Raw genomic sequence first — 12,525 nt, forward strand, 5'->3', positions numbered from 1 at the left:
ATTGTCATCCAACAATGAAATGAGTGGTCAATACTCTCTCAAGAACGTCTTTTTTTGTTATTGTTATTTTTTCAAAATTTAATTTAAAAATTGTTTTTAAACTTGTATAGTTTTTTTGGTTAGTTTTCTTTTTGAATTTGAAAATTGAGATTTTTTTTTCTTGTGGGTTGAATAATATAATGATAAAAAAAAATTTAGAATATTTTTTAATTACTAATTTTAATAAGAAAATATATAAGAATCTAGAACATTAGAATTGATGGTAGTTTCTATTTTCAAAACTAAAAACATTCGAACCTTCCATTTCCTTTTGCACCAATTTGGAATTTGGAATACATGAACGACACAACATTCATAGAACCCATGTTTGGTACCTGGAGAGAACCTAACCCTAGTCTGGATTAAGAGCAATAACCAAACAGCAGATTCAAATCCAAACGGCGCGTCGGTTATCGCAATCTCCAATCGTTGTGGATCCTAGTCTCTCTCGAATCAAATCTCTCTCAATCCTTCCAAACCATCGCTATTACAAATCCCGGACACCTTTTTCCTTTCTCGTATTTTCTTTTCTGTTTCCCGATAACTTAGGGTTTCGTTTTCTTCCCGCCAAACCCCCTTTGAATTCGTATTCTTGCTCCGGTCATGTCCGCTTCGACGGTTTCCATCACTGCGAATACGGCGGCGAGGCGGAGGCCCGTCGTCATCGGTGAGAAGAAGCCCAACATTGAATTGCTGTCCGGCGATGCCGGCGTTTCTCAGTTCAATGGCATTGCCGGAGAGGATAAACTCACCGGAGGCGGAGGCAAGGACCTGAGCCATTCAATCAGGGGAGAAACAATTCTTGAGAGATCGAAAGAGGTGGTGCAGATCAAGAAAACCTCCGCCAACGCCGCCACCGAGCCTCGCCGTACCAGAAAAGTCGTTTCCAAGTCGGAGAGGCCTCGGTGGGTAACTGCAGTTAGTATATTCACTAAGAATTTGGTACTCTTGGTTGTGATTCTTGGACTGGTACAGATGATTCGGAAATTGGCATTGAAATCTGCGGATTCTTCGGGAGGTTCCTTGGTGGCGGTTCCGGATTTTGAGCGGCGGATTGCTGAAGTGGAATCTTTTTTGAAAACTACAACGAAAATGATGCAGGTTCAGGTGGAGGTTGTGGATAGGAAGATTGAGAGTGAGGTTGGGGGTCTGAGAAGAGAGTTGAGTAAGAAAATTGAAGAAAAGGCTGGCGATTTTAATAACCACTTGGAAAAATTGGATTCCAAGAGTGAGACTTTGGAGAAGAAGTTAGGCGAGTTGGGGGCAATGGAATTCTTGAGGAAAGAAGATTTCGACAAAATATTTGATGAGTTGAAGAATGCTAAGAGTGCTGATTATGGAGACAGGGAAATGAGTTTGGACGAGATTAGGGGGATTGCCAGAGAAATAGTTGAGAAAGAAATCGAGAGGCATGCTGCTGATGGGCTCGGTAGGGTCGACTATGCACTGAGTTCTAGTGGGGCCATGGTTGTTAGGCATTCAGAACCATATATTCTTGGAAAGGGAAGTGGTTGGTTTCCAAAGACAAGTCTAACTGGGGTTCATAGGGATTCAGAGAAGATGCTGAAACCGAGTTTTGGAGAGCCTGGTCAGTGTTTTCCTCTGAAAGGGGACAGTGGATTCGTTCAGATTAGGCTGAGGACAACTATTATTCCAGAAGCTATTACTTTGGAGCATGTTGACAAGGTGATGTTTCTGCTCTTTTATGTTATGACATTAGCAATCCTATTTGTTTGGTATCTTCTGTTTACAAGCTGTTGATTGACATGTGTGTATTATATTGAGGGTTTCATATCCTTGCTTGGCATTTATGAAGCAGATAGATGGTTTAAGTATTAAACATATTGTGCACTCTCACAATTCACATGATCTTAATGAAATATCAAAGTTATGCACTGCAAGTATGGTTGTAATAGATTTCATGTTTGACTACAAGATGTTTGTGGCTTCTTCACTGATATTGTTATTGGCAGCAATTCCAATGATTAAATCCCTTGCTAACATGTGATAGTTATATAGGACTGAGACGAGTACTTAGAGATGTAAGGGGAACCTCAAATATAGATAGAGAAATTTATAGTATCTTTTATAAAACCAAGTTCTCTGTTCTAAGATCAGGTGGATTGCATATGACAAGCAAAAACATTTCCTGCCATGGATGTGGAAAATAGAGTTGCATAATGCAGCATTAGTTGTGCATGGGATTTACACTTTTTTTTTAATAAGTGTAAATGTATTAGAGTAAAAAAGGAGTATACACGATGTATACAAAGCAATCAAAAAACCAAAAAAAGAGCGAGAACTATATATGGGATTTACTCTTGCATCATTTATGAGTCAATCATGTGATCTATGTGGTCATATTTGCCAATGATCCTCAACATATGTGGTAGATCTGCTGGCTGAGTCCCAAGTGTTTCTAGAAAGTTCTTGAAACTTCTTTCTGAAGTATGAAACAGATTAATAGGTGATGGAAGGAAATCAATCAGGTGAAATTTTAGAATTTCCAGGAAGATGTCTTTTGAAGGTTGATACATCTGGCTATAATTATAAAAATTGAAGTTAGGATGGTCAGTTAAGTCTAAAGAATTAAATAAAACTGAGAAATTGATGTAGGAGATGGAGGTGGAATATATTTTGGAGTTTTAAGAAGGAAACCTTGTTAGTTTTAAAAATTAGAAACAATTAATAGTACTCATAATTGATGATACTTGGAGTCTCACCAACAGAAATCATAAGAGAGGGACAGTGTTTCATTATTTGAGTAATAATAATCAAAGTTATAGATTATTAGAGTATTTCATATGATTTACAAACTTGGTGCTGTTCGTTGACCTTTGGTGGTATTACAATGTTTATCAAAATTGATTTATGTGGAACATGTTCCCAGACAGATTTGGAAATAGATCTAAGCATGCCATATGCTGAAAATGAGAAGAAAGAACTTAAAAAACCTTTAGAAGCGAGTTATAATAACAAGTTTATCTAAGAGTCCAAATCTGTACCAACAATATAGGATTAGAGAAGAGGATTTAATTCCTTTCATTTTATTTTGTTTTGGTTGGGGTTCTTTTGGGGAGGGGGAGAATGAAGTTTGCACAATGAACTAATACAGTTGCTTCATTAGAATTTGTTAATTGTTTTTTTTCTCTTTTCTCAAGCTACTTGTTGCTTTCCCCTATAGCTGAACCCTAGGATCAAGGTTTAAAATTGAACCTATAAGATATGGCATTATAGCATATGGAATTTTTGCATGATTAGGATATATTGAAATTTTAACAATTAATGCTGCGTGTATAATGTTGTGGATTAGCTTTTCCTTGAGTATTGAATTAAAATAATGAGACTCAAATGATCACTTTCCTTTTAAGAGAGGTTTTTGGAGGCCTTATGTTTTAAGAGACCACCCTCTTGGAATATGTGGTGTTTCAAATTGCTGTAACAAAAAGGAAAAGCAATTGTAGGATCATTTAAAATGACATTTGGTATTGGATAAACTAGACTTGACTGACATGGGAAGCAAGACAGATCTTCCATATCACTTGTTTTCCCTCCCCCCTGGAGATCATTCCTAGAAAAACATGCAAGTTCTTCAAAGAATTTGACATCCATGGTTACAAATTCTTTCTCTGTCGGAGGATGAAAACATTTGAATTCCTTGAGTAGGAGAATAACCTGGCAAATGCAGACAGATATTGGATCAAATTGCTTTTGTGATGGGCAGACAGATCTTGGATGCTTTGCTTATAGCTAATGAGGTGATTGACTCCTGACAAAAACGAAAAGAGAAAGGGTTGATCTGTAAATTGGATATTGAAAAAGCCTAAGACAACATCAACTGGAACTTTCTAATGAGGGTTATGCATAAGATGGGCTTTGGGGCTCGGTGGATGGAGCGGATATGGAGATGTATTTCAACAGCTAAATTCTCTGTTCTGGTTAATGGGGTGCCAACAGGGTTCTTTTCGAGCTCCAAGGGGCTGTGTCAAGGAGATCTTCTATCTCCTTACCTTTTTATTTTGGGAATGGAAGTGCTGAGTGCTCTCATAAGAAGGGCTATTGATGGGGGTTTTATATCAAGATGCAGAATTCGGGGAAGAGGAAGGACGGAGATGAATATTTCCCATTTGCTTTTTGCTGATGATACAATTGTCTTCTATGAAGCAAAGAAAGAGCATCTAACCTATTTAAGCTGAATTTTGGTTTGGTTTGAGGCTGCGTCTGGCTTAAGAATCAACTTGGCTAAAAGCGAAATTATTCCAGTTGGTGAGGTGGAAGAGATTGAGGAAATGGCAACGGAGTTAGGGTGTAGGGTGGGCTCTTTGCCCTCTTCTTACTTGGGGCTGCCCTTAAGAACCCATCACAAGGCCCCTTCTATGTGGGATGGGGTGGAAGAGAGAATGAGGAGAAAATTAACTCTTTGGAAAAGACAATATATTTCCAAAGGCGGGAGAATCACCCCTATTAAGAGCATGATGACCAACATGCCTCTCTACCAACTGTCCCTCTTTCGAATGCCCAAGATTGTTGCAAGAAGACTAGAAAAATTACAAAGAGACTTCCTTTGAGGAGGGGAAAATTTGGAGAGGAAAGTCCACTTAATCAAGTGGGAGGTGGTGTGTACTCAAAAAGAGAAGGGTGGTCTAGGCATAAGGAAGCTTGATCTTTTGAACAAGGCCTTGCTTGGTAAATGGATATGGAGATTTGCCCACGAAAAGGACAATCTTTGGAAGAAGGTGATTTTGGTGAAGTATGGCCAAGAGTGTTTTGGGTGGAGGACTAATGAGGCTAGTGGGACGTTTGGAATGGAGGTTTGGAAGGAGATTTTGAAGGAGACAAACTGGTGTTGGGAAAATTTAGAGTTTAAAGTGGGTAAAGGGACTAAAGTCAACTTCTGGACTGATCGTTGGTGTGGCAACGCAACGCTATCCCAAAGTTTTCCCTAGTTATACGCTTTGGCGGTCCATAGGAATGCAACGGTGAATGAAGTGTGGACTCGAATTTTGGTTAGGGAGGTTGGAACCTAAGATTCTCTAGAGGCTTTAATGACTGGGAGCTAGATTTGATAGGAGACTTGCTTACTATGTTGAGGGACTTCAGGATATCTTCTGAGGAGGATTCGGTTTTTTGGAAGGGTGGGGAAAATGGAAAATTTGGGGTTAAGGAAGCTTATAACTTGCTGATTGCTCCAAACGAATTTGCCTTCCCAAAAAAGTGCATTTGGGTGGATAGAGTCCCAACCAAAGTTGTCTTTTTTGCTTGGGAGGCCACGTGGGGGAAGATTCTTACCCTAGATAGGCTTAAAAAACGAGGGTCTGTTTTTTATGTGGTTGTGAAGAAGAAACTATAAATCATATTCTTTTACATTATATAGTGGTCAGAGTCCTCTAGGAGATCATCCTTGCCTTGTTTGGTATTCAGTGGGTGTTCCTAGAAACAGTTAAAGAGGTGTTATTTAGTTGGACGGCCCTTTTGTGGGGAACAAAAGGAAAAAGATTTGGAATTCCATTCCGTTGTGTATCTTTTGGACGGTTTGGAAGGAAATGAATAGATTAACTTTTAGGGGTGGGGGGGTCTTAGCTATACAGAAACTCAAAAATTCTTTTGTTTGTAACTTGTGGAGTTGGGTTAGAGTGTATATTGGAGAGGAGTCCTCTTCGCTTATAGGCTTTTTGGAGTGGTTAGCGTCCACTTAAGGGCTGGTGAGGCTGTTTGTTTTCTCTTTTTGCTCTTTGAGGTTTATTGGGTATACTCCTTGTATGCTTTGTGGCTTTTTGCCTTTTGATAATATATTTTGTGCTTAATTATAAAAAATAAAAATAAAAAATAACCTGGCAAATGCACCTAAGAGCTCTAGGATCAAGTTTTGATTGTTCTCCACTTTGGAGATGAACAAAAGATAAACATCCAAAGATCTTAAGAGGAAGCAATCCAAATATGTTGACATTAGGAGACAAGGCTTTTTAGGACCTGAATTTGAGGGTCTTCGAAGGCATGTGGTTTATTAAACATTCAACAATTAAGACAACATAACTCTAATAAATTTCTAGGACATTGGGTAAACATTAAAGCTCTAGCAACTTATATCAAATACCTATTTTTCATTGGAGTGTGCTATGCACGAGGAAAGGTATATAATCCCATTTTCAAGAAAATAAGTCACCAAGATATTATTGAAGTACTCTCTCCCATTATCTTATTAAAAGACTTAGATCTTTGTTTGCAATCAAGCTTATGAAACATTTAAAGCCAGAATGAAAATTAACATGGGATAGACCCCCATACATCACTGTGAACAATGGAAAATGGAATTTGAATTTCTGTTTTTTTATTACTCACTGGAAATGGAACATGATGACACAGAAACTATTTCAAGACTAGAAAAAAACTTCAGGATACAAAAGTTTAAGGGAACAAACTAGTATTTTGTAAAATTTCTCTTTGAGTCCTTAAAATCCTTTTGTTTTTATTGATAGATCAAGAAGATGATATATTAAAAAGAAGTGCCAAAAGAGCGATTCAGGGTATTTGAATCCTTAAAATCTAAAAGTCTTCTTGATTAGAAACTTTGATTATGAAAACTCTCTCTCTATTCTAAAAAGTAAAGTTTTTGTTTTCTTTTAATTTTTTTAGAAGATTTAATGTCCTAGGAAAGGATTTCTTTTAATAAATTGCTACGTAGGTTAGGCTTACTTTTTTATAGTTTTATTCAGTTTTCAGCGTTTTCTAAAGCTTGTAAAAAGATAAATTGATGTAAAACAGGATTAATTATTGATGATGAATAATGTTAGGTTTTTGCATATTTTGCAATTTTCAATGATAAAACTCCATTGCTTTTCTTCTAGGTAAGACTTCTAGAAGATTGTAGTGAGGCTCTTAAGGTTTTCTATATTTCTTGATTTCTTCTTTATCTTTTTGTTTCCTATCTTTTATTTATTTTTTTCTTTGATATAATTTTATTCTTATTCTCCTTTTCAAATCCTAAAAGATTAAAAGCTTAGCCCATTTTATTTGATTATAGATAACCATCTTAGGGTTCCTACATGACCCACAAACACCATGGGTATTGATGAAAATGTCATCTGTGCATTGGATGGAGAATGTGATATCCTACATACCTTGGGGAGTAATTCATTTCATATGTGCTGACATGTTTTAAAGCCATCCGGGCTAGTGGGCTCAAAGAGGATACATGGGGTTATGACATATATAACATACCTACTGATTGGTTTTTGGAAGCACCAGGTGGCTTCAAATAACATGAAAGCTCTTTACCATAGGGTTAGGTCACCAAATATTCTAGTAGTACATGATTGATTCTATACTCATGAAGGGGTTTTTATTTTTTATTTTTTATTTTTATTTTATCTCCTTGTGATCTGGTTAATTGTTAAAATCACTTAGTTCTAGAATATATGTGATTCTGTGTGTGTTAATGCTGAAGGTTCGTTAGGGACTTTGAATGGAGGGATTGAATCTCTGTCTGGACCTTTAATATATACAAATACATGTATATGTGTATATATGTATAGTATAAAAAGGAATTCAATCCCTCCATTGGAAATTGCTAATGACACTTGGGAATCAACATGTATGTATGTAGGGTTGGAGACTCCGAAAGGAAATTCAATTCCTCCACTTCCCAGTCTTGTAAATCCCTAATGAACCTTTGGCTCCAACATATATAGAGAGAAACACATACCTATTTGTATATATTTATGGTCCAAAAATGAATTCAGTTGCTCCATTGGTAGTCCTTTATGAACCTTGGGCTCTGCTATCTCCCTTCATACCCATCAACACACACACATGTATTTATTTATGTATGTTCTGAGGAGAAATTCGAGTCCTCCACTTTACAGTCTTGGAGGTCCTTAATGAACCTAGGGCTCCAATGCTCTGCTGTCTCCCTTCACACCCAATAATCAGCCATCTTAGCACTTCTCTATCTTCCACAAAAATATCACTTGAAAAAATCTCCTCACAGCACACATAATGTCCCAATGTTGCTTTGTACCCGCCCCATTCTAGATAGAATTCACACTTAGAGAACTCTGCCATCCCTCGTTATCCTTTTTCTAAAGCCCCACTTCAGAAGAGCCCCTTCACCAGAATACAAGTCTCTCTCCCTCATACTTCTTTGATACTATTCTCCTTGCAAACTATCCTTTCTAATGGTAAACCTCCATATAGCCATTTTTCTTAGAGGACCTTATTTAGCCCCTTTGGATTCCTATTACCAAAGCCTCTCTCACTTGTTGAAAACAAACAACAGAGTTCACTGGACATGTCTTACATTTCGTCCTCCACCCTATGGCAAAATCACTTTGCCACCTCTCCAACCACTTCACTAATAATGGACAAACTAATATGAAATATGCCAGTGATAAATTCAGTAATGTTTAATAGGCTAAGAAATAGATAATGCATCTTTTATTCTGCTAATGTTTTTTCCTTTCTTTTTTTCTTTTTTCAAATCTTTCTGCTATTATTTCCCAGAGTGCATTTACCTTGTGGGGAACCTCAATGGAAGGCCCAAGTTAGTAGAAAGAAAGGCCTCCAACTTGCATCCCAACATTGCATTCAGACTGTGGACTTTCCCCATTTCCCTAACAGAGTTAAGTGCACTATTTTTAAAATTGGCCTTCAGACTCAGCACTGCCTCCAAGCCCATCAGGAGGTGTGTGCAACCTGGTGCAACCTCTTCCACTGTCCTGCCCATCGATCTTCTAAAGGCCTCCATTTAATATACATTATAGGGATAAATAATCACCTTGTAAGTGCCTGTCTACCTATTGGAAGTGAGAATTTTTCCAAGAAAATGCATGGTTTTATTTTTTCCAAGAATTTTTCCAATGATTGGAAGTGAGAACCTTCTGTTTTCAGGCTTGACACCACCTTAGTCTCCCTATTCTCTAGTTTCTTCCATCTTTGCCAATCTCCTGTCTTCATCTGTTTCCTTACTTCCCCTTGCGCCCCCTGCCAGGTTCCCCTGACAAACCCAATCCCTCTACTTGATACGTGATCCTCTATTTCCTCCAGAGAATTTGCTCTTCAACTTCTACATTCCCGAGCACTTCTTTGTTTATATTTTATATTTTAAGATCCTTTATTGCATTTATTTTCCTTGCTATTCTCAAGTTGAGCTACCAATTGTGTGGCTTTCCCTCGAACTCTTTACGTTTGCCACAAACACTTACTCCTTCACCCATTCTGCTGAACCTTAATTCACAATTTCTTCTCCTTAAGCCTCCTTTCCTGCAAAATGGGGCTCTGATCTGATGCAGATTTAGATGTGCTGAATGTGTCTGAATTATGTTCTCCCATGAAAAAAATCTTCCACATGTTGACCTCTGAACAAAGTGGCCAAAAATCTATGCCTTGGACATCACCCGACAGTTATCTCCCTCTATTAACATGCTGCACCAAATTAGAAAGATTTCCTGAATGGTCCAATAATGAGAAGCAAGCTTTTCTAGAAAGGAGCCTTCACAATGATCTCCAAAGAATTTTGAACATAAGACACCACTCAATCTTCATTAGATCAACTAACCAGACTATACATGCATTCCATCTGGCAATATCACCCCTGAAACTATGTGCCCCTAAGAACTGCACTTCAGCAGAACCACATTTAGCCTGTCAATACTGAACCCTAAATAATCCTTGCCTCAACCCAGTCTTTCAGGGTCTCCAGCCCAACACCTGTCAAGCCAGGCTCAACAAACAGAGATTTCTCATTGTGTCCATGTTATGAAAGATTGTCACCACTCCGAAGCCTGAATTCAACCCTAGTTCATTTTCTGTCATTGTGAAACTCCCCTCAGAATTGTTCAGAAAAAGACCTAATCCATCTGAATATTTTCCTTTCTGAAACATCCTCTTATTCCATCTTAGCATCCTCTGAGGTTAACTCCTTTCAAAAAACTGGGTTTGAATTTGGGAGGATCTTGATTCTTCTCCTTTCTTAGCTTGTCTCTTTATGAGGCAAGTATTGCCAACCCTATTAGTCTTTACTGTCATGGAAATGAATAGGCACTAGGCAGTATCTTCCACTGTGCCTGCAAGTGACTGTTAACTTGCCTGTAAGACTGGGTGATTGGTCTTCTTGTATGCCTTCTTCCTCACCTGGACCAATCCTCATTCCTCACTACAAAATGTAATCCTCAGCCAGACTACAGCCAACATAGGATGGCAAATCAGGAAGTTTACCTACATTTTTAGAGATGGTTGCCATAATGGTTTTCTTGGACCCTCAAGCAATCAACTATTATTCACCTAAAATAGGGAAACTTCAAAGTACTGACATCTATGTCAAGACAAAACACCTGTCTGCAATTGATTCAGGACTCTTCTATTGCAGTTGTAACTTCTGGTAAAATGCTTGTCTGGACCAATCTCTTTAGACAATCAAAACAGTGCCCCAAATAGGACCTTTTAAAACAACTTATGATTGTATAGGGAAGGCAATCAAACAAATAGTCTCAAAATTCTGTTGCTCTGAACAGACTAGACAGAAACCTGCAGCCCAGAAAAGTCAGATCCCTTTTTATGAACAAATTCTGCTCTTAGCCATTGATATCACAAACTATGTTTGCATTTTAAGTTGGTGTAATGTTGGAGGTATTGACTATCTTCAAGTCTTAGGTTTACACTAGTCCTTTCATCCATCACTATTGAATGCTCATCAGTGTTGAATTTATTACTTACAAGTGAATGGCAACATCAGTTTTAGTTCCGGTTCTTAAGTGTTTATTTAATTTTTTTTGCCTAGTGTAATTTTAGTTATTCTGTGTTTCTTCAAATATCTACTTGGACTGAAGGCTGAAGTATAACTTTGATTTTAACATGAGCAGATGGTCGCATACGACAGGTCAAGTGCTCCCAAGGACTGTCGGGTTTATGGATGGCATCAGGGACATGACACTGATATAGCAGCTGAAACCGGAAGTATGTTTCTTTTGGCAGAGTTTAGTTACGACCTTGAGAAGAGTAATGCTCAGACCTTTAATGTATTGGACTTGGTGGGCTCTGGTCTTGTGGATATGGTCAGGTTTGACTTCGCATCTAACCATGGAAGCCCTTCTCATACTTGCATCTATCGGTTGAGGGTGCATGGTCATGAGCCCGACTCTGTTTCGATGTTGGCCATGCAGTCCTGATTCAGGGTCCAATGCTGGCTCACTCCCTCGGTATTAGTCTTGTTCTATAATTGTTGTTTGCAGTCTTCTTTGTATTGTGTCCACGCCTTGCTTCAACTTTCATGTTCTAAACCTTTTTAATCGACTAGGTACAAATCTTTAATTATGTTTGTGTTTAGATGTGTTTCTCCTCCTCACCTAGATGTGTTCTCAAATGAATGTGTTCATAAAATAGTGGCTAGTAATTGATGCATCTCTGTTGTTATTTTTGGCGATATTATCTTCTTATTTTTGGTTGGATAGATTTAACCAAGAAAAGAGGAAAAGAAATGTGCACTTGGTGTCCGATATTCAAACAACTATGACTCCCTCTTTCTCTATCAATCAACATCGAGCAAGTTCCGGACTAGAAAATTGGTGGTTATCTATCTAGATAGCCGTGATTGGTGCTGATATTCTATTGACCAGGTCCACTTTCGGACCCCAAAAAGTGTTCCGTGTGCTTCACCCAAAGAATTTGTGTATGTCCAACGGCACGCACTATGAGGAATCAGTCCTCTGTGCATCCTTGGCGAATATTCTTCGTCTTCAACTTAACGTTCATCCAATTTACCCCATTTTACAATATTCAGCATGAAAGTGCCACGGAGTTGAATATGGATTTTAATTTTGTCCACGCTTTGTACAACCTCTTGGTGTATAGGCATGTGTCATAAGTTTAAAGCTCAACAGGCATTAGTTCGAATAATTCTACCAAAATGGCCTGTCGCTTAAATAAGAATGTGAGGGATAATAAGGAGTTTCATTTTTAGTTGAATTTTCATCATACTAAAGTTGTTCCTTTGTGATTACGATTTCCTGTTTTCACCTTTTAGGTAAGTGTTATGAATAAGGATTTATACCCGATAAGACTTGATTTTTAAGGAGGTTCTTACCCCAAGTTCTTTTTCTTACCTTATGTTAAAGGGAGTTAATAATCCATTACACTCGAGATTTAAGTTCAAAGTTGAAACCAAAGTGCGAAGTTGGAAAAAACCTTTTTTTTTTCTACACTACAAATACAACAAAAATAAATCTTTAGCAAAATTATAAACCAAATGCAAGGAGACTCGAAATCTATTTGACAATGATTTTAGGAAGCGTTTTTAACTCAAAAAGTGTTTTTTAAAAGAATTCACTTCGAGTAAAAACATTACCAAAGACTCTTAATATTTAAAGAAATTTTTTTAGCAATATCTTCTTCTAACCTAGTTGCCTCTCTAGACACATAATTACAAATTAAATTCTAAATTCCTTTGAATATTTTTCATAAACATGCAAATACTACTAGAAATGACTACAACAC

At 37.7% G+C, this 12,525-nt stretch overlaps 1 protein-coding gene across 1 annotated transcript; it reads left to right on the forward strand.

The window, feature by feature from the left end:
• Positions 1–332: 332 nt before the first annotated feature.
• Positions 333–11,455, forward strand: LOC117929036 (SUN domain-containing protein 1-like). Its single transcript, XM_034849222.1, has 2 exons — positions 333–1,725; positions 10,896–11,455. Exons 1-2 carry the CDS (start codon positions 643–645, stop codon positions 11,199–11,201), a joined length of 1,389 nt encoding a protein of 462 aa, XP_034705113.1. The 5' UTR covers positions 333–642; the 3' UTR covers positions 11,202–11,455.
• Positions 11,456–12,525: the final 1,070 nt, after the last annotated feature.

Source organism: Vitis riparia, chromosome 13 (genome assembly GCF_004353265.1).
Source record: "Vitis riparia cultivar Riparia Gloire de Montpellier isolate 1030 chromosome 13, EGFV_Vit.rip_1.0, whole genome shotgun sequence".
In the NCBI taxonomy this organism is placed as follows: domain Eukaryota; kingdom Viridiplantae; phylum Streptophyta; class Magnoliopsida; order Vitales; family Vitaceae; genus Vitis; species Vitis riparia.